General features: G+C 47.4%; 3 protein-coding genes and 2 pseudogenes across 3 annotated transcripts in view; 1 reads left to right on the top strand and 4 right to left on the bottom strand.

Annotated features, from left to right (window-relative positions):
• Positions 1-3,136: 3,136 nt before the first annotated feature.
• On the bottom strand, positions 3,137-7,150 carry CCL16 (C-C motif chemokine ligand 16). Its single transcript, XM_059378977.1, has 3 exons — positions 6,978-7,150; positions 4,060-4,180; positions 3,137-3,622 (listed from the first exon to the last, which is right to left on the bottom strand). The coding sequence occupies exons 1-3, from the start codon at positions 7,048-7,050 to the stop codon at positions 3,490-3,492; spliced, it is 327 nt and encodes a 108-aa protein (XP_059234960.1). The 5' UTR covers positions 7,051-7,150; the 3' UTR covers positions 3,137-3,489.
• LOC132003486 (C-C motif chemokine 3-like) overlaps positions 6,091-21,813 on the top strand; it is an 80,336-nt gene continuing 64,613 nt past the window's right edge. The window contains exon 1 of the mRNA XM_059378978.1: positions 6,091-6,233. The gene's annotated coding sequence lies outside the window, so the exon portion shown is untranslated. The remainder of the gene's footprint in view (positions 6,234-21,813) is intronic.
• Positions 8,753-11,885, bottom strand: LOC132003484 (C-C motif chemokine 14-like). The gene is made up of 3 exons (XM_059378976.1): positions 11,645-11,885; positions 9,772-9,886; positions 8,753-9,326 (listed from the first exon to the last, which is right to left on the bottom strand). The coding sequence occupies exons 1-3, from the start codon at positions 11,841-11,843 to the stop codon at positions 9,224-9,226; spliced, it is 417 nt and encodes a 138-aa protein (XP_059234959.1). The 5' UTR covers positions 11,844-11,885; the 3' UTR covers positions 8,753-9,223.
• LOC132003549 (calmodulin-1-like) lies at positions 15,442-15,813 on the bottom strand (annotated as a pseudogene).
• LOC132003227 (small EDRK-rich factor 1-like) lies at positions 18,699-20,704 on the bottom strand (annotated as a pseudogene).

Raw genomic sequence — 21,813 nt, 5'->3', positions numbered from 1 at the left:
TCACTACCCAACCCCCCTCCCACTTCTACTGCCTGGGGCAATCCAAAATTTCTGCAAGACTTCTGTGACTTTCCAAGGACTGACTTCACATTTCTCAGTCTCTAATTCCTTGCCCTGAGGCGCTGACCCTGTCTCACTTCCATGTGAACCTCACCAAAGAGTGATCCCCCTTTTCACTTCCCCCCAAATCATTCACATCAGGTATTCTGGGAGCTGCATAATTGATGGGACTCTTGAGGGCTTCAGGGAGGAAGAGGGCTTCAGGGCGTTCACTGGCCCCAGCTGCTTCCCCAACCGCTCTCCCCAACCATTTTCTGGCTCTCAAAGGCAACACAGTCCCTCCTCTTGGTTCACCCCTCCCCCTGGTCTTGGCCCCAGTCTGTAGTCCTGTCCTGGGGGACTTTCCTGTCTTAACTGGGGTTACTGACACATTTCCTTACCAGAGGTTGTTTCCTCCATGAAAAGAGTTCTTGTTCTGGCTATTAAGAGAGTAACATTTTCCATTTTATTATAGTGCTTGTGCCAGACCCTGTAGCTGGGGATTGTCACAACAGCTTTGTAAGGGGTCAGCTCCATTTTGCAGACGAGGAAACTTGACTCAAAGAGGAAAAGGCCATCACTGGTAAACGCCAGGCTCTGGAGAGATGCACCATCCCTCCCTGCGTCTGCCTGTTGTTTCCTCAAAACTTCTTGGCAGCAATCACAGGATAGCCACACAGAGGTCAAGGTCTCAGGGTCCCAGATCATGGAAAAGGAGGCTCTCAGGTCTTGAGCTATTGCTTTCTTTGTGAGGTGGATCTAGTTTTCCCTGTTCTCACACAGTCCTCAGCCTCATGTAGACCAGAAGCTTCTTCTGTTTAAGATATAGCCCCCATTTCTAATGCCAGGTCTGCTGATGTCTCATAGTGAGGCCTTGGGCAAGTTGCTCTTCCTTCTCTGAACCGTGGTTGCCTTACCTCACAATGAGAGAAAGCTTCTTTCTGTCCTACATCCTATGGTCTTAAAGGAAAGTCAGATGATGGAATAATAAGGCTCATCTACTGGGCACATACTCTGTGCTAAGCATTCTCCTAACCCTCTCCACATCCGGAGGTAGGTCCTGTTATTTGACCTATTTTATAAACGTCAAAACTGAGGCTTGGAAGGATTTCATAGTTGCCCAAGGTCTCGCAGTAAATGGCAGAGTTGGGATTTGAGCCTCGATTTTGCCTTTCTCGATTTGGAGCCAATGCTTTTAAACCATTGCATCAACCCTGTCCTGCTAATCCTAGTTCAGGCTGCTGACGACTCTCCACAAGTCACTCACACACGCACATCAACGTATGTCCCCTCTTGTGGGGAGAAGGCGTGTTCACCCAGCTTATTTTCAAAGGCCGCTCTGGAGCCAAATAATATGTCTTACTGACCCCGCCGAAGCTGGTCTTAGGACATCCATCATCTGGTCCAAATCCTCATGGGGCAGTGAATGAATGCGCGGAGAGGGGACATGTGGTCAGGCATTCCACCCCCCTCCGCTGCCCCCCCGCCCCCATCAACCACCTCCATCCCATAAGGCTGTCAGTCATGTGAGCTGGTTGGTTTATGTGGGTGAGGTCTTTGCTTTAGGATGGTCAGGGGTGGCAGATCGTTGTGTGTCCCCAGTGAGGGGGTCCTTTGTGTTTGTGTGTGTGTGTTTAAAGCCAGGCATCCGTGTACCTTGAAAAGACTAGGAACAGCCCTCTTTAAAAACAATTGAAAGCTCTGAAGGAAAGTACTTCCAGTGCTGAACCGTTAGGAGTTTCTGGCAAGCTTTATATGATGTGCTAGGATGGGACTTTGACTTTGTATATAGACTTTCAATTAGGTTTTCAGACTGACATCTCACCTCTGAACTCTGATGGACCCAGAGGGAGGGAGAGAGAGAGAAAGAGAGAGAGAATAAACATTTCCTTTCCAGCTTGTCAGGATCCTGGCCCTGGCCTGTGCTTCCTGTTTTCAACCCCATCCCCATCCTGTCATTTAGGCTTTGAACTCTGGTTCCCTGACTTTGACCCTGGTGCTGGCTCAGGACTTTGAAACTTCCTGCTGCCTTGGGGTGTACATGTTGAACTTGTCTTGGCTCCTGTGTCAGGCTAAGCCCTGCCACCCCTCCATGTCCATGTTGGCCTCTGGAAACAAAGGCCTGGGCCTGACTATGTTGTATTTGTTAGTGATTCTGGCCTCCCTGGGCTGTGAGCTACTAGAGGGAGGCTTTTACTCATATTCAGCCGTTAACTCCTCAGCTCCAACAGCAAAAAAGGTGGAGAGAAATCCCTAGATCAAGGAGCAGGAGCTTCCAGGAGGTTCTAACACAGGCTCCCTGTGAGGGACAAGGGCAGGAAGCATGTAGGTCAGAGCCTCAGACCCTTACCTGTCTCTGAACCCTGGCTGGAGATTGATAACCATACAAGTTAAAATGCTTGGGGCGCATATAACAGAAACCAAGATCCACTAACTCTGGCTAATGTGAAGGAAAGGGGCATGGATACCAAGACACCCACTGATGGAGGAAGGGGTGATGTGGTGCATACACACAGTGCAACATTATTTGTCCTCAAGAAGGAATGAAACCCCTGACAAGTCCTGCAGCCTGAATAAGGCCTGGAGACATTCAGTGTGACACATGCCATTGGCTCAGCCGGGAGCTGAGATCCCTACTTCTGTCTCCGGTCTGGCCCTGCCTGGGGAAGACCACATATCCGCATATTGGGGGATCTAGCAAAACCTCTGCGACAAGGACAGAAACTATTACAATGTGAAGTTTCCCACTCTGACCTGCTTTTTTTTAAAAAAAGTGCTGTGTTTTAGAAGAAAAGAAGAAGAAATCTAATAAAGGGACGAAGATGGACAGGGAAAGTCAAGAATTCTGTGTGGGTTTTAATGAGTCAGAGGCCAGAGAGTTTCCGGATGGTTGGAAGCTGAGCATAATTATCTGGGCCGGCTGGTGTGTGTGTGTGTGGGGGGGGGGGGGTGAGGTGAGGTGATGAAAGAACTAGAAGGATGTGAAATATGTATTTCTGTGTATTAAGAATGCATTTCTCCCCGTCTCCCTTAACTTTGGCATTTCCTCCAGAGATTGAGAACATGTTTATTTATTTATTTATTTTTATAATTTTTTTTTAAAGATTTTATTTTTATTTATTTGACAGAGAGAGATTACAAGTAGGCAGAGAGGCAGGCAGAGAGAGAGAGAGGAGAAAGCAGGCTCCCTGCCGAGCAGAGAGCCCAATGCGGGACTCGATCCCAGGACCCTGAGATCATGACCTGAGCCGAAGGCAGCGGCTTAACCCACTGAGCCACCCAGGCGCCCCGAGAACATGTTTAAAGTACATTTAATTAGCTTCTCATTCAGACCACACGCCAGCCCCCCACCCCAGATGCCACATTTTCACAGGCCTGCTCCTTTCTTTACAGAACCTGGACTCCCACTGAAGCCTGATGGTCGTGGAGAGCTGTGGCGTTGTGGCCTTCCTATGGCCTAACACTTCTAGCCTGGGCCAAGTTCCTGGGAGGCAGCAAAGGTATATTGGGATCCCTGAGGTACTCTTGGACCCATTTGTTTTGGGGGTTGGCACAGATCTCTCGGTTCTTTTTGGTGACAAAGCTGTGGAGGCAGAAGTAGATGGTCAGTGGTCACGGAGTGGGGTGGGGTCACGGAGTGGGGTGGGGGGGGGGTCCCATCCACACTCCCCCATTCCTAGCTCTCATGGGCCTCGTCTCCTATTCTTCATGGCCTCCCCGGGCCTCCCCGACCTGAGTTCCCCCACAAGGCCTCCCTGTCTGGGTTCTAGACCTCATCATCCCTGTTTCAGCCTGTTCCCCGCTCAGCCAAGATGGCTGCCATTTATCTGCTCACACAGCTCTAAGTGGCAAAGTCAAGAATTCAACCCAGGCCTGCCTGGGTTTGAGACAGATTCAAAGCCCGAGTCCTGAATCACGACTCTGCTCCTTCTCTCATGGAGACTTCCTGGCTCTGTGCGTCTCCTTCCCGCCCCGGGTTCCCCTCTCCCCTCCACGGAAGTGTCTGCGGGGAATGCTTACATGATTGCCGGCAGGTAGCAGTTGAGGGCCCTTCTGTATCCCACCACCATTTTCCTTGGCATTACTTTCTCATGATGCTTCAGGCAGCAGGTGTGAGAACTGTTCAACGACGCAGGACTTTCTGGGGGAATCACATTGAAAGCTGAGCCAAGCATGTGTAAAGGGAGCCCGTGGTTGCCTGCCTTCACCTCCCATCGCTGGCATTCCACACCTCCCATGGCAAAGCCATCTGTTAGCAGGGGCTGATGATAGCTTGATGGGTAACAGAGAAAGTGATAAAAGGGGGGGGGAGGGGGCGTCTGGGTGGCTCAGTAGGTTAAAGCCTCTGCATTCTGCTTGGGTCATGATCGCAGGGTCCTGGGATCGAGCCCCGCGTCGGACTCTCTGCTCCGCGGAGATACTGCTTCCTCCTCTCTCTCTGCTTGCCTCTCTGCCTACTTGTGATCTCTGAGTGTCAAATAAATAAATAAAATCTTTAAAAAAAAAAAGGAGGGTGAGGACACACATGTAGAACCTCCAGCCTCTGATGAGCTTCATTGAATGCAAATGCCTTGGCTATTCACCTTTGCTGGTGGACCAGGGCTTGGTTTGGCAAACATGTATCGAGCTCCTATTATATGCCAAGCTCTCAGGGGGGCAAAAAGCATGAGGAAGCCACAGTCACAACCTCTTGAGTATCTTCCAGTCTAGTCAGGGTGAAAAGGGAAAGTGAAGAGGTAAATACTACAGTGAACATGGTCTGTGATAGAACAGAATTTGGCACAAGGTGCTTTGGAAACAGAATGAGGGACACCTAACCCAGCCTGGGTGGCTGCGGAAGAAGTCCCATAGCATGTGGTGCCTGGCTCGATTCTTGAAGGCTGAGCAGGACTGAGACAGACAAAGGGGTTGTGGGGTCTGGAAGAAAGAATGGTGTATGAAGGTCCAAAGGTGGGGGAAACTGTGTGTGTGTTGGGAGCACCGAGCAGTTGCAGATGGCTGGAATGCAATGTGACAAGAAAGACATAAGAGATGAAATTGGGGCACCTGGGTGGCTCAGTCAGTTAAGTGTCTGCCATTGGCTCAGGTCATGATCCTGGGGTCCTGGATGGAGCCCATCAGTCAGGCTCCCTGCTCAGTGGAACGCCTGCTTCTCCCTTTCCTTCAGCCCTTCCCCACCCTGACTCACGCTCTCTCTCTCAAATAAATAAATAATAATAATAATAATAATAATAATAATAAAGAGAGACAAAATTGGGGTGGGGGGTGACCAACACGCCTGAGCTGTGGGAGGGGAGAGTGGACTCTATCCAGAGGTATTAGAGGGGCTGACGTCCGGGAGAGTAGGGTAAGACGAGCAATGAGCCAGAGAAGTTAGGGCGGGAAGAAAAGTGTTCGAATTTAGGCTTCGGGTCAGACATCTTGAATAGCAATCTTGACTCAATGGTTTAGATCATGGGTAGGTTTTATCTCTCTAGGTCTCCTCGTCTATGAAACGAGGGTAAAAAAGATGCTTATATCCTAGGATCTGGGTGAGGGTTAGTTGAGAAAATGCTGGTAAAACCCTTAATTCAGAGCATAGCACATAGAAAGTCTGTCAAGTGTTTGTTATAATTGAAAGCAGATGGTAGGAATGACCATTCTTCTCGCCTGGAAATGCCACTTTCCCGCCTCTCTTTGATGCTGACAGGATGTTGGCCTCAGTTGGTTGTGAGGACTGTGTTTCCCTTGAGCTCTGGCTGCTCATCAGTTCGGGATATCACAGAGGATGGCAGGCAGAGACCTCCCCCATCCCCCAAAACCGCAGAGTGCAAAACCCTTTACAGCCTGACCCCTTGCTTCCAGCCGGTGGCCAAGACTGGAATATTGCGAGAGTACCATTTGGCCCATCCATGCTTTGGGTGGCCCATTTTCTCTTTTTGAAAAACTGAACCCATTGCAGTGGTCTGTTCAACCTTCCCCAAGGGCATGGTTGCCTCCTGCCACCCACCAGTTGCAGCTCTGCTCATAGTGATGTCCATGACCCCAGTACTCAAAGCAAAGTTTACAGAGTTCAGGGGCATTTTGAGAGTGTGTGAGCAGATTCCATGGTGTGTGTGACCCTTGCTCCCCTGAGGGCTCATACAGGCAGAGTCCAGCCAGACCACGTGCCCGGGGTAGCCTCAGAGAGAAAAGAAGGGCCGGGGCACTTGAAGGTAGGATGTGGTCTCTTTCATAAATGGTGGTTGAGTCAGGGGTAGAAAGTGGGCTAGACAAACCTTGTTTTCCATAGGTCCCAAGCTCCCCATGGTGCCAAAAGCTTTCCACCCCATCCTCTTTTCCTCTTTTCTATGGGCTTCTCCTCTCTTCTATGTGGACTTTTTCTATGGACTTTATGTGCATTCCCCAGACCTGGCTGAGGAATATGGATAGAGGCCATGAAATCCTTGCACTGCACACCTGGGCATCCCATTAGGCCTTCTTTTGGCTTCCATGATAGTCCCAGAAATCTGTGCCAGACTCTGCAATGAAGGGGTGTCTAGGTTCAGAGTCCCCACTGCTGGGCACAGCCGCCTCCCCAACACCTTTCGGCCGCTCTCCCAGAGCATCTGCTGCTTTTCTCGTCCACCTGTCTTGCTCTCCTTTCCTTGCTCACATTTATTATCTCTTCGGTTACTTCCTTGGCTCCCCCAAAGGATCATTCCTGTTCTCCATCCTTGGGACCCCTGACGTGACCTTGACCCAGCTTCCTGAAACTGTGCGATGACCCCAGCGGGGGTCTGGACCCCAGCCCAGCTCTGCTTGTGAAGGGAAGAGTTTGTGAACAGCAGGTGTGCCTGTGGGAGGGGGGAGGCCCTGCGGCTGATGGCAGAGACCTGACAGGTCTCTTGACATCACCTCACTGCCTGCTGCTCTGTGTCCCTCTCTCATTGCTGCCCTCCAAGGACAGGTGGACTCACTTGACTGGCCGTGCAAAGCAGGAGTGGTGAGGATGAGGATGAGGAGAAAGAGGGCAGCCCCGGAGACCTTCATCCTCTCAGGGGGTCCCTTCAGCTTCGGGAGAAAGGCTGGTCGTCCAGTCTGACTTCACGGCTCTCTGGACTCTGACTGCTTCAGAGCCGGTTGGGGGAGAGAGGCGGTGCCTCCCTCCGTGTTTGCTGAAAGAGCGGGGTGGGACCTGGCACAGCTGAATTAGTAAGATGTAAGTTCAGTGGAAGGAGAGGACTGGAGAAAGGGCGCGTGTAGTTCGTGTGTGCTGGGTGTCGGCCACTGTGTATGCCTTCTTTTATTTAATCCTTGCAGTAGTGAAGCAGAGATTCTCTGTTTTAAAAATGAGGCCCCTGAGGCTTGGAGAAGTCAAAGAAATTCTCCCAGGTCACACAGGTGGGAGGCAGGCAGTTCTGAAAATCGGATCCATGTGATTTCTCCACCTTACTTGACACCCATCTTTATTTTGGGGGAGGGAGCAGGGTGGAACCACCCCAGTTCCCCCCAGATCCGTCATTGGGAAGGTGACCATAAAGCAGGATTAGAGAGTGCACAGACTGGAGCAAGGCGTAGGGTTTGGGCCTCCGAAAACCATGTCCCCCGTTCCCAGTCTAAGGACACCTACCTGATGGAGCTCATGTTCCTGTTACAGATTATGTTACTAATACATAGAGAAAAACAATGTGTTGATCCTTGGATCCTCGTTTATTGCTGACGTGTTTGGCTTGTTGATTTTTTTTTTTTTAACTCTTTGGACCTTGGACTCTGAACCAGTTTTAGGTCTAGCTGGCCATCCCTCCTGCCTACCTGCGATAAGGGTTCACCCACCCCTCCTCCGTGACCAGGGATGGCCAGCAGAGGGCGCTCCAACACCCTGCACCTGACACCCTGCCTCTGTGTCCCCGACTTCCAGCTTCTGAGCTCTGGCCTTAACCAGGGCTGACCTATCCCTCAGCATCTTCTCTCTTCACACTGCCTCAGGACCCCATACCTGGGGTTGAAGGCAGATTCAGAGAAGAGATGGAAGATCCAGGAGTTTTTGTTGTTGATGGACTGCAAGCTGTAGAGGCCGAGCGGGGAGTGTTTCAGTAAATGAGAGTAGAGGGAGGCAGGGCCGGACTGCGACCCTTATGGGGCTTCCTGTTTCGCACGACTGCTCATAAATAGGGAAAACTTGTATAATGCATTTAGTCCTGCTGGGTTCAAGTTCAGTTAGTGGTGGTGCAGCTGTGGCTTTTTATGCGGGTAGAGAGGGTATGTGTGGGGGATACTCCTTTGGGTGCTGTTTATGGAGGCAAGGAGGTCTGGAGAAGCTTGGTTGTACCTTTAGCATACAAGCCTCCTCTTGGCCCTGGTCTTGGAAGGCCGGTGGCTAGGGAAGCATGGCCACAGTGCCCACCCTGGGCATGTTCATACTCCGGGTAAACAGAGCGGCCCCTGGAATTCTGAAGATGGGTATGAGAAACTTTGGGGGCAGCTGGGTGTTATTCATGGAGCACAGCCTCCTCTTGATTCCTGCCCCATCTCTTCCCGTCCCCATCCATTTCCTGAGCACCTGCTATAGGCCAGGCTTTCTGTTAGGCCTTGTGGAGGACACAAAAATGGCCCTAACAGTACAGTACAACCTGATGTATGTAAGTGGAGGGGAAGAGTTGGATTAACATATGTCCCCAAATCATTCTTACCCCAGATGGCTGGGAACAAGGGCCTTGGGAGCAGGACAAAATGAAGGAATTTGAAGATTGGCTGCTATGAAGAAGGCTTTATGAAGACTTACCAGAAAAATCAAGTGATAGCTCTTAGCTTTACACTTATGTAGCTTATGTAAGATAATATACATATTATATAAGATAATACACATAGGCTACTTAGCAGACAGGTGGATAGAAAGGGCTAAGACCATGATATTTGTTACCATCATGATAATTTGTGTAAAGGTGGCCTCAGCTTCCCACCACCCCCATCACAGGCCTGACCTGTTTTTTGCATTCAGGGCAGACCTCACTTCTGCAGAGGGAAACCTGATGCCGAGGGTGCCACCCTGGCTGGGCTCCAAGGAGGAGATTCCATAGAATTGAGCAAGGGCAGGGAGGGTGTGAATTCAAGGTCTTCAATTCATGGCAAGGCAGTTCCGGAGAGGCGGCTGGGGCTGGGAGTTGGGGCTGGGAAGGGGGCCATGGCCTCTTCTCTTTAAGATGGCCAGCTGTGCCCTCCTCCACTACTTCTGGGTCACTCGTTTCTCCTCCAGGTCCTTGATGTAGTCCTGGACCCAGTCGTGCCTGGGGTTGGCACATACAGAATGGCCCTTTTTGGTGATGAAGCTGTGAAACAAAAGGGAGAAGTGTTGCCGATGGGGCATCCAACAGCTGGGAAGTGAAAGCTGTTTTGCCCTCCCTAGAAAACACCTCACCCCCCTAGGCTGTTGCTCCTTCCTTTGCTAGAGGCAGCTCAAGGCCAGTCTCCTCTCTGAGACCTGCTCTCTAGCCCTCGGGGCCCCCAGACCCACCAAGTCTCCGTGCTCCCCCTGCCCCTAGAAGTGCCCTCCTGCCTTCCCTTCCCCACCCCTGCTGCCTCCCCATCCGTGGGGTCTGCTTCCTCCTGGCTCCCTGCAGGCTCAGCCAGGCCAGAAGGCCCCCAGCTTGCCCCTCCGCTGCCTGCTGCTGCCCCTGAGAGGCGATCTGGGGAATCTCCATTCTGCGTCCTCCCTCCCCCTCCCCCACCTTGCAGGCTCCCTGTCTCCCAGTGGGGTGTGGGGGTTCTACTTACACAACTCCAGGCTTGGAGCACTGGCTGCTGGTCTCATAATAATCTGTGATCCGGTGACGTGGGATTGCCTGGGCAATGTAGCTGACGCAGCACTCGGCTGGGTGGTAAGGCCCTCCTGAGGAGAAAGCAAGGGGCTCGTTGTCAGAGGCCAGACCTGCCAGCTGCTTGGGCACAACACAGGGTGGAAGAGGGAAGGGAAGAGGAGGTGGCCCTGCTGAACTCGGACATGGGATTGTGCAGATTCGTTCCTCTTTCCCTCCTCCTGCCTCAGCAACCACCTTCCTTCCTGCTCTTCAACCGCTCCTCGAAAGACTGGCTGGCGACCTTCCATTCCAGACTGAAGATTAGCAAAACCCAAATCTTCGCAGTGACCACACACCACTCCCGTGGGGCAGACTTGCCCAGATGCTCCGCACAGGAGGAATATTTGGAGGAAATCCCCATGGGGGACAGGGACACATGCCAGCTGGGAGTGCAGACCCAGCCCTTCCAATCTGCCCCTTCTGCCTGGGTTCCCACTGGACCTCTGACCTGCAAAGAGGGAAGGAAGCTGACACGAAGGTCCAAGGACAGGGAGTCAAGACACTCAGGTCCCAGCCTCCCCTCGCCTTTGCTGGCTTTGTGCCAATGGCAACTTTATTCCCCGGTTAGTTTCCTCATCTGTCAACGAGGCTGTTGGACTGGATTGGTGGTTTCTACACCGAGGGGTTTTTACTCCCTGAGGGTCTGGGGGCTTTGGGGTCTGTTTCAGAGATACTGATGCATTTAAGAGTAAAGTTTTGGGGATCGTATCCCTTTTGGCTCTTTTGGCTGTTTTACATACTAAATTTCTGAGTAAGATTTCGCTTGAAGAAATGTTCCACTGTCTAAAAAATGTTAAACGTCTCTGGATTAGATGAACTTTCCAGTCATTTTCTGATTCTGGAATTTCATGGCTCTTCTAGGAGGTGCGGGAGGGGGGCGATCATACATTCAGTCAAGCTTGACTGATGGAGATAAGCAGGAAGGGCATTCCCGACCGAGGGCCCTGGAGAAAAGGTGGCACCGTGATCATGGAGTGGAGTGATGGGGATGTGCGCGTTATGTGACCAGCCTGGACAGGACTGGAGTGTCCGAGCAGTGGCATCGCGGTCACCAGGGACGGCCGCATGTGTGGGTGGGAGGGCAAGGCCTGTCTTTTCACCCAGTGAGCATCCTCCCTCCCCGAAGAATGCGATAAGGGGTCCGCTGGTCCCTGAGGCCACTCCCACCCTATCCCTCGAAGCTCCACATGCCTTCTCAGAGAGGCAGATCAAACTGCCCGGATTCCCATTAACGTTAGACCAGATTTATCTCCATAACCTCCTCTGTTTCCTCCCAGTTTCTGAAAACGAGACGAGGTAAAATTGAAGGGTGAGGCATAGTTTTGGTTGTGTATGAAGGCAGCTCATCCCAAGTAATAAGCTGGGGAAAGGGGGGCCGAGGCGTGACCCCCACTGTTATGGTTCCCCTAAGCCCACACCTAACTGAGGCTGCTCTCGTGGGGTGGGGCTGACTCTGGAACCAGGTGGACCCCATCTCAAGAGGCAGGCAGACAAGTGGCCTTAAGGGTCTCCCCCAAATCCTCCTCTATCTCCCTGGGGATAATGTCCCCCAAATGGGGTGGGCCCCTTTTACTTCATGGCAGAGAGATGGACTGAAGGAGTAGTGAGACAGGCTCCCTCCATGGCCTTGGAGGGAAGGGGGGCTGGTCCTGGAAGGTGAGGATGAAACCAGTTTCAGAAGACCCCAGACCTCCTTCTAGAACCCCTCCTCCTTATATCCCCAGCAACCTTACTCCTACTTCTTTCCCCGGGGGGACCAGGTTGGAAGGAAGACGAGGTGTTGCACTCACGTGAGGACTGTTCAGGCTTTCTCCCCAGAGCGCAGGTGATGAGGAGGATGAGGAAGAGGGAGATGGCTGCCATGGAGACTTTCATCCTCCTGGCGGGGGAGACCTTTATCCTCTTGTCAGGGAGCTGCTGCAGGGGGAGAGCTGACCTGGTAGGGACTTTGGAGGCTTCTGGGCTGAGGAGGTGTTGAGAAATGATCATCAAGGCAAAATATTTTTTAAAGTGACAGAACTAAGATGACAAAGGAAGTAGGGAGTAGCGATGCCTCAGCAAATTCATATCCTGCAAGTTGTTGAGGGTGGAGCAAGGGAAGCCTGGAGAGCCAAGATTTCAGGGAGGAGATTGCCTTCCATCCCTAGTGGGAATAAATTTAACTCCTTTGGTATAAGCTCTTCTTTTGGTGGAGGCCACAGCACAGGGCCTGGGGGTACTGTTGCGTACTTTGTCCAAGATCTCAAGGCTGGGAGGTCACTTGCATCCAATTCCAGTTCTGGGCCTGGAATGAGGCCATGTGGGGAGATTCAGGATCTCTTTATCTAGAGATCAGAGAGGATTTGGGATACCAGGATGAGGCCTGGAATCTCCCAAGTCTGGTCTTACTAATCTGGGCTAGGAACCCCTCACTTAATCACTTAAGCAGAACCTCCAGCTCCCAGCCTTCTCACCGCCCTCTCACCATACCCTGGGGTGAAGAAGCGCCACGATGCTCGGTAGATAATTAACAAACATTATATAACAGCTATATGCACTAGCCACTGTCCCAAATGTTTTATGAATATTAGCCCATTTAATCTTTAAATCAGCAGTTGAGTAAACTGAGGCACAGAAAGCATAAATAGCTTGCCCAAGCTTTGACAGTTGATAAGAGGAATCAGGGTTCAAACCCGGGCAGGCTAGTTCCCAAGTCTGTGTTCTTAACTACTATGCCCTGGAGAAATGTGGGACTCTCCCATTCCCACTAAGCTGTCACTGAAAGTGTCTTGGCTAGTGTGGCTCTTCTGCAAAGCCTTTAGTCTGAGCCCTTTCTGAGCTCAGGTGGATCCCTTTGGGACCTTCTCCTGGTTTCTGACTTCTGTTACAGAGAAGCTTGATGGGTACCTAAAAAACTCCTTGTTCAGGGATGGCTAGTAGACTTCATTGATTAGGAGTGGACCAGAGTTCTGCGTTGGACACCATTCTGAGGCTATATTCACATGCCTGAAAAGGAGTGCTGTGACTAACATGTGGTTGCCATTAGGGTGCAGCTCATAGGCTGTGTATTGCCATCCTTAGATTAGTCTAAACTGGCTATTTATGGAGGAGGAATTGGGGCCAGGAAGGGACTTGCTCATTTTTACAGGATGACTGCAGAAGAGATCCACCTCAGTCCAGTGGCCTTTACTGTGCTCTTCTTGTTGGGGGCCCTTGGCCTGTTTTGCTTGCTGCTCTGGTTAGAAGGCTGTTCACATCCTCTTTCCTTGACTGGACTCATCAGGGCAGGGAGCCCCTGTTCTTTATCTTTGCCCATTCACACAGGGCCTAGCATGTAGCGGGTGATTTATAAACAAGTGTTTTAGAAGAATCATGAATAAATAAATTGAGCTGGTCGAAGGATGTACACCCCACAGGAAACATGCTGGGGTGCCAAGATAGCCATACATGTTCTGTATTTGTTATCCTCGATAACAATGCTCCCTAAACTCTCCAAATCAAATAACAATCGCCATTAGGAACAATCTAAGGAAATAAGTTGTTTTTGGGGGAGAACATGAGTTGGAAGGAAACAGTGTTTATTGTGTTTTCCTGGAGACTCAGCCTCCCAGCCAAGTTGTTGCTAGGAGACTTACAGGAAATCCCTTTATTTTCTAAGAAATTATTAAGTTCTTATCTACCTTAGTCTGTATATGCTAATTGATATAGTAACCCCTAAATCTCAGGGGATTAATTAAGTGAAGGCTTATTTCTTGCTCAACTTACAGTCCAATGTTTGTGAGCAGTGGGATGATGGTGTGTGTGTTGAAAGGGCTGTTCATGCACCTGTTTAGGGGCTAAGGCTTCTATCTGTGATTTCCCCCAGTTTTAACACAAGACCTCCAAGTTTGCTACAAAGGGGAGAGACAGAAGAGAGCTGGGAGATTTTCATGTACCAGTCCTAGAAATGACATAAACAAATTTCACTTACATGGCCAGAATGAAGCCACCTGGTTCCAACTTAATGATGAAAATATGGAAAATATAGATCATCTGTGTGCTCAGGAGGACAATGGAATGGGTTTAATGACTACATGACTTCTTTGCCACAATAGCAAATGCCAGGTACTGGGCTATGCTCAGAGGGTGTGAACGAAGATGACCCTGACCTCAGAGGACTCATAGCTTAAGGAAGGACTCAAAAGAGCAAATGAAAATTGCAATACAGTGGGATGAATAGAATTTGGTAGCAACATGGAGACCTTAAATGTTCTGTTGCCCACTGGTTAAGTATGTGGAACTTATTTTAAAAATATTAAAAGTGTTTTCCAAAGAAACACACACATTGATTAAAAAAAAAAAGAGTACAGAAAGAGTGTGTAGGACATATATTTTCGGAGTTCCTGCTTGTCTGAAGAAGTCATTACTCATCCCTCATACTTGATGGATATTTTTACTAGGTATAGAATTCTACCTTGAGAGTATTAGAATTTTTTTTGCAAGGGGGAAAGAACTTCTGTTTGTGTTTGTTTGTTTGTTTGTTTTCCAGGTTTTTCCTCTCACTAGATTTTTTTTAAGTTAATGGTCTTTGTATTGGAAAAAAAGGCTAGCATTTACAACTTGGTATAGACATAAATTGTAGTTTTTTGAACAGCAATGTTGATGGTTGTGTAGAGTCCACAACCACAGCCTATGCTGCTGTCTCCAAGTCATGGTTCAGAAGGGTTTTAAAAACAGAGTCCGAAGATGGTCCCTTCCTTTTTTAAAACTTTGTGCGAATGGTGACATCCTGACACCTATTTTTCTCTAGTACAACAAGGACAATGCTAAGCCAACACATGCAGTATGCCACCAGGATGAGTGCCATCAACACCATAGGTCAGGACACATGGAAGTACAAGAGGACCATTCTGTTAAGTGGGGCTATGTCTAGACAGTTAATTCTTCACCCATTTTTCTGCACAACATTGTGAGGAAAACCAATTTTAAATGTTTGTTTTCAGTAAACCAGCCCTGATAATTTATACTAACAAGTTGAACTAGAATCTATTTGAATAGGTTTTCAATTTTTTCCATTTGTCATTAAAAAAAAAAAAGATTTTATTTATTTATTTGACAGAGAGAGATCACAAGTAGGCAGGCAGAGGGGTGGGGGAAGCAAGCTCCCTGCTGAGCAGAGAGCCTGATTGGATCCCAGGACCCTGAGATCATGACCTGAGTGGAAGGCAGAGGCTTAGTACACTGAGCCACCCAGGCGCCCTTATCATTTTTAACACAATTGTCTGACAGGGTTCAATTATCAGGCAACACGCAAGAAAAACTGGTCAGCCCAGACAGTATATTAATCATGAGCAAACAGAACTGCAAGGAGTCCACTAAATTCTTCTTGATCATTAAGGTAGTACAAGTATGTATACTGTAAAACTGATGACAGCTTGATCTTTAAAGGATAGGACTACCACCGATAGGTGCAGATTTTGTGTGTGTGGACCTAAGGTAGCTTTGACATTCAGTTTTGCTGTAAAGAAACAGAATGAGTAAGTGAATTTTTTTTTTTTTTGCAAGAGATATGTAAAATATTCAATTGGATTCTTCCAGAGGGGGGGAAAATGGAGTTGAAAGTAGGTCTTCATTTTGCAGTTATCCTCTATATGAATTCTTCATAGTCGACTTGTCCATCTCCATCAATATCTGGTTCTCTGATCATTTCATTGACTTCTTCTGCCAAGTTTGTTGTGACATGAGGTAGTTTTGCTACACTGATGTAACCAGTGCCATACTTGTCAAAGACTGGGAGTGTCTCATGAATTTCTTCTTCACTGTCTGTATCTTTTATTTTTCTAGCCAACATAGTAAAAAATTCTGGTTAGTCAATGGTGCCATTACCATCAGCGTCCACCTCATTGATCAGATCTTGCCGTTAGACTTCTGTTGGGTTCTGACCCAGGGACCTCATGACAGTTCCAAGTTCCTTTGTTGGGATGATGCCATTGTTGTCTTTGTCAAATTGTTGTCTCTGCTCTTTGTCTCTCAGAGCAGAGAGAGTGAGGGTGGCTGCTTCAGTGCAGGGGTTGTGATGATGGGGGATCTCCCACTACTGCTGCTGTTAAGGTGTGGTGGGCACTTGCACTGTAAGTAATGGCCTCCTGCCTGTGGGGGTCCCAGCACTACTACCCCATTCTCTAGAAGATTTTAAAATTTCTGACTTCTCCTTTTTTCTTTTTTCTTTTTTTTTTAACTTTTTGGCAGGGCGCCTGGGTGGCTCAGTGGGTTAAGCCGCTGCCTTCGGCTCAGGTCATGATCTCAGGGTCCTGGAATCGAGTCCTGCATCGGGCTCTCTGCTCAGCAGGGAGCCTGCTTCCCTCTCTCTCTCTGCCTGCCTCTCTGACTACTTGTGATTTCTCTCTGTCAAATAAATAAATAAAATCTTTAAAAAAAAAACTTTTTGGCAGAAAACCATGACCCAAGGCTCATCTTATGCTTTGCCCCACCTCTGGGAAATCAACCATATCTCCAGTGAGTCCTGGCTCCCATTAGTAAAGGATGGTTTTGAGAAATCTGGGTCCCTAGGGGCTCATTGCTTATGGGAAGGGCATAGCTCTTAGGTCTGAGCTCTTAGTGGACAGGAAACTAGGAAATATATTGAAGCATATATGTGTAAATGTGCATATAAATTTATATCTATTGCTATTATATTATTCTCTCTATATTACATATAATATATATTTTATTATTCTATTATATGCTAATATATTTTATTCTATTATTTCTATTATATTATATCAATCTCACACATTTATAGCAATTTATATATCATTAGTCTAGCTATAAGAAAAACCAAAACTTATACCAATACATTTAATTCCAAGTGAAGACAACAAGCTTGGTTTTAATCTTTCCTTTCTGTGTGTTTCCCTCTCTGCTTTAACAATGAGAAATCTGGCTCCCATCAACCTCAATATGTCTACTTCTTTGCATTGTCCTCTGCATATACCAAATCCTTTGGCAAACTGGCTGTGTCTTCAGTCCCAGTCACACTGGGCTCAACCATGGGGATCATGCCCTCTGCCCCAGTCCTAGCTGAGTCCTCAGGTGAGCCCCCTGGTTCACACCAAGAGAATGAATAAATGAAGGGGAGAAAAAAGGGAGAGAAGGGAGTAAGCTATATATTTTAATATCTTCACTGTGCCTCCAAAAGTAAAAGAGTAAAAATATAGATGTTTACATTTGCTGTTTTATGCCTTGATTTCTGCACAGCTCTTTGAAGTTTTGTTTTATTATTTATTTATTTATATTTATTTTTTAAAATATTTAATTTATTTATTTGTCAGAGATCACAAGTAGGCAGAGAGGCAGGCAGAGAGAGGGGAAAGCAGGCTCCCTGCTGAGCAGAGAGCCTGATGCTGGGCTCGATCCCAGGACCCTACAGGCGCCCCTTGTTTTATTTTTTAAAGATTTATTTATTTGAAAGAGAGGACGGGGGAATGGTGGGGAGGGGCACAGGGAGAAGGAGAGACAGAATCTCAAGTAATTTCCATGCCAGGCACAGAGCCCAAGGCAGGTTTGACGCCAGGACCCTAAGATCATGACTTGAGTGGAAATCAAGAGTTGGTTGTTTAGCCAACTGAGCCACCCAGGTGTCCCTGTTTTTTTTTTTTTTTTTTTTAAGAAGTTTTAGACAAATTTTCTAGATATTTTGCACAACTCCCAAGATTTTTACTTAAAAAAAGTTTTTTAAGAAAGATTAAGAAAAATTTTAAAGTAATTTCTACCTGACATAAGGCTTAAACTCACAACTCCAAGATCAAAAAAGCTGTTCACTCTACCAACTGAGCCAGACAGGTACCCCCCAAGATTTTTGCTTTTAAAAACTGAAAATTGGGGGCACCTGGGTGGCTCAGTGGGTTAAAGGCTCTGCCTTCGGCTCAGGTCATGATCCCAGGGTCCTGGGATTGAGCCCCACATTGGGCTCTCTGCTCAGCAGGGAGCCTGCTTCTCTTTCTCTCTCTCTCTCTGTGCCTGCCTCTCTGCCTACTTGTGATCTCTCTCTCTCTGTGTCAAATAAGTGAATAAAATAAAAAAATAAATAAAAACTGAAAATTGGTTGTCAGACTTATTTAGACATGTTTAAAATTTCTTCAACTGCGTATTTATTTTATAATTAAACAGCTCTGATAAGCTTCATCGTAAAAAATCAAATATCAGCACAAGTCAAGAACTGGCTCATTTTGTTGTTTGTTCTTAAGAAGACCACAAAGATTTATTTTTTCAATTCTTTGAAATTATTTTTTGGTTACTAAAGAAACATGGGCTTTTTATAAAAGTTGCAAACAATGCTGATATGAAAAGTCAAAAGTGAGAATTTTTCTTCAAATTTTCATTCCACCCTGCAGCACCAACAATACCTGGGAACTTGTTAGATATTCAGATTTTGGGGGGCTCCAGTCAGTCCTACTGAATTAGAATTTCTGGGGATAGGATCCAGCAATCTATATATATATATTTTTAAAGATTTTATTTATTTATTTGACAGACAGAGATCACAAGTAGGCAGAGAAGCAGGCAGAGGGAGAGGAGGAAGCAGGCTCCCCGCTGAGCAGAGAGCCCGATGCGGGACTCGATCCCAGGACCCTGGGATCATGACCCGAGCCGAAAGCAGAGGCTTAACCCACTGAGCCACCCAGGCGCCCCCAGCAATCTATATTTTTAACAAGCCTTCCAGGTAATTCTCTCCCCCCCCCCCACATGCATGGTTATTGTTTTATTCTTTGAAGAATGTTTCTGAAACATTACACTAAGTCAGGTTGAAAGGTAAAGTTTAAACTGGTTTTATAAGGATATAACATATGACTGACTGTTCACTGCACAAAATTTTGGCCATTGAGCTTATGATATACCTAGTTGGCAGTAGCACCCAGATTTTTCCAAATAGTCATCATTATTCTCTTGTCTGCATAGACTTCTCATTAGCTACCTTCTGCTTTTTTCGTATTATCTCAGAGTCCCTCTGCTTTCTCTGAGAGGTGGTTAGGATATCTTCTTTTCTTGGTATTTCCTGGTATTTCTTCACATTTCTCTGGTGGTTAAGTTCTCACTGATTTCCTTACTCATGGACCATGCCCACCACGGACCAAGCCTGGAAGAGTGTCCTCAGGTGATTTTTATGCATACTAAAGTTTCAGCTCTGTAGTACACTTCCTAATTGCTGTGCTTCAATATAGAGTTCACCCTTGAACAACATGGACTTGAACTTTGCCAGTCTATTTACATGTGGATTTAAAAAAAAATATATAAATACTGTATATGTATTTTCTGATGATTTTTTCTTTTCTTTTTAAACAAGATTTTATTTATTTGTCAGAGAAAGAGAGAGAGAGCATAAGCTGGGGGAGTGGCAGACAGAGAGAGAATCACGCTCCTCGCTGAGCAGGGAGCCCTATGAAGGACTCCATCCTGGGACCCCAGGATCATGACCCGAGCCAAAGGCAGATGCCGAACCAATTGAACCACTCAAGCATCCGTGCCTGATGGTTTTCTTAATAATGTTTTCTTTTCTCTAGTTTACCTTATTATAAGAATATAGTATATAATACATATAACATATGAAATATGTATGAGTCGACTATGTTATCAGTGAGGTTTTGGCAATAGTAGGCTATGGGTCGTTAAGTTTTTAGGCAGTTATACTTGGATTTTCAGCTGTATGGAGGTCAGTGTCCCAAACCCTGCACTGTTCAAAGGGTCAGCTTCAACCTTTGGGTGGCCCGCATGGGGCCTGGGAGGTATAAGGCCCCAGCTGGTTGCCCCTCATATAAACAACCTCATCACTTTAATCCAGCATTGCATAATAACTTGGAATTATGTATACGATTCTTGCACACAAAGGTCATATTCTATTCTCATTTTCAATCTTCTCTTTATCTTGACTACCACAACATGCAATATAAAGTCACCCCTCAGTTGTTGTTTGAGTAAAGATAGTAAATGTCTGTTTCAGGGTTCCAGAGAAAGGGAGGTGGGTGCGCTGGCTGGGGAAGCGAAGGAAGGTTTTATAGGGACATCTAAGTCAAACCTTGCCGGGTGGGTTGAGTTTTGCCAGGAAGAGTTGAAAGGAGGGGCATTTGTGGCAGAGGCACTGCAGAGAGCAAGGAAGCAAAAATGAGCGTTCGGTTTTTGAGGAACTGTGAAAATAGAGTAATGTATTATGTAATTGACCTAGATGTAACAAGCCATTGTCCACTCCATGACCTCAAAGACCTTCTATGAGTGAACAGACGCTTGGTCAGAAAGGAAGGTCTCAGTGTCCACCCCCCATTTCTGTTGAGCTGCTCTTGTCATGACCCAAAGCCTTGGCGAGGAGACACCTGGTCCTTTGCTGTCTAGAAGGTTCCTGTGGTCTGTGCTCTCCATTTCCTTCTGTTGAGTTAACAGCTTGGCCAGCCGGAGAAACCAATGAAATCACAAACCTCCCCTTGGGTCTAGCACAGTTTCAAACCAACAACTTTTTGAGATTTTCACCTAGGCTCTAAGACAAAGTCTTTATGAAGAAGCCAAAAGTTGTGGTTTCTGTCACTCAGTTCTCAGCGGGCTGGTGTTAACTCAGAGCTGCTGAATTCAACAGAATACAGTGAAGTGGATGAGAACAACAGGAGAGATCGTAAGTGGATTCAAACTATAAGCCAGAACCCTGAGCATCTCCGTTTGCCTCTTTCAACTCCCCAAATCCCATGGAAATGACAGGAAAAATGCAAAAACAAAAATAAATTTGTAGTAGCAGAGGAAATCAGAAAAGATGACATCAGCTGACTGTAAGATGAGAAATTTCTGTTCTGGATAAGGACATAGGTCAGCTTGATGACAAGATTACGAGGCTGAAAAACCTGTTTCCTCATATTGGTAAAGGAGACCATTGAAAAAATATTTTCTCAACAGCACCCTGGGTACCACAAAGATCAGAGTCAGTGGTGTTGGGAGAAGAAGGTACAATCTTGCTAGTCTCCACTTCAGGCCAGGCAGGTGTGGGGTTTGCCCCAGGATAAAGCTACAAGGACAGTTCTCGAGGTAAAGAAGGCTGTCTGCTCGGGAGTCTTCCACAGAGGACAATGGATCCAGGAGAGAGCTGGGCAGTGCCCAGGACAACTTCTGGTCAAAGACAAGAAAGAAAGCCCACCACCTCCGCCCCCTAGAAACAAAGCTCTCCGACAACCTCAGTGGAAGTCAGACCAATTCCACCCCTCCTCCCGTGTCACCCACCAGGGCCAGGGCCCCCGTCCTCATAATCTGGATTCACAACCAGGGAACTTCTGCTGAGAAAAAAGAGAGGAATCCCCAAAGGAATGAAATTTACCAAGGCAGAGGTCTGCCAGCTAGTCCGCCTACCTTTTTAACCTGCTCCTCCTAAAAGGGTATCTCTAAGTGAGGTTCTTCCTAGGACAACCTGCATAATAACTACCTGGAATGCTGGGCTAACCTGTGTACATCTGTGCTCTACCTCCTACTCCCCAGTCATCTGCTGTCCACCCCCTCCTCCCAAATGATGGTGTGAAAGAAGCTTTTTTTTTTTTTTTTTTAAGATTTTATTTATTTATTTGACAGACAGGGACCACAAGTAGGCAGAGAGGCCGGCAGAGAGAGAGAGGGAGAAGGAGGCGTCCCGCTGAGCAGAGAGCCTGATGCAGGACTCGATCCCAGGACCCTGGGATCATGACCTGAACCGAAGGCAGAGGCTTTAACCCACTGGGCCACCCAGGTGCCCTGAAAGAAGCTTTTCTACACTGTAGTCACTTCAGAGATTAGCTATTTTTAGTAGAGAGGGGAAGATGAGACATAGTGTGGATGTGTATTTAACCCGTTGAGAGCTGAAATAATTCACACCTTTCATCATTGTCTCAGGTTTCTTCTTCTAATAGTATTTATTATTATGAAAAATATTTGGTAATCAGTTTTTTCCTTATAACTCTTTAGGACAAATCACCCAAGAAGCAAGATAGGTTTTAAATTT

This window comes from Mustela nigripes, chromosome 16, assembly GCF_022355385.1.
Source record: "Mustela nigripes isolate SB6536 chromosome 16, MUSNIG.SB6536, whole genome shotgun sequence".
Taxonomy (NCBI): Eukaryota; Metazoa; Chordata; class Mammalia; order Carnivora; family Mustelidae; genus Mustela; species Mustela nigripes.
The sequence above is the reverse complement of the archived record's forward strand: the minus strand, read 5'-3'. Positions and strand labels throughout refer to the sequence as shown.

Coding starts and splice junctions, on each gene's coding strand:
- LOC132003484 (XM_059378976.1), bottom strand. CDS start 11,843: ATGATCATTTCTCAACACCTCCTCAGCCCAGAAGCCTCCAAAGTCCCT. Junction 9,887..11,644: donor AAAGCCTGAACAGTCCTCAC/GTGAGTGCAACA, acceptor CTTTCTCCTCAG/GAGGGCCTTACCACCCAGCC. Junction 9,327..9,771: donor TGCTCCAAGCCTGGAGTTGT/GTAAGTAGAACC, acceptor TTTGTTTCACAG/CTTCATCACCAAAAAGGGCC.
- CCL16 (XM_059378977.1), bottom strand. CDS start 7,050: ATGAAGGTCTCCGGGGCTGCCCTCTTTCTCCTCATCCTCATCCTCACC. Junction 4,181..6,977: donor TGCTTTGCACGGCCAGTCAA/GTGAGTCCACCT, acceptor TGATTCCCCCAG/AAAGTCCTGCGTCGTTGAAC. Junction 3,623..4,059: donor TGCTACCTGCCGGCAATCAT/GTAAGCATTCCC, acceptor CTGCCTCCACAG/CTTTGTCACCAAAAAGAACC.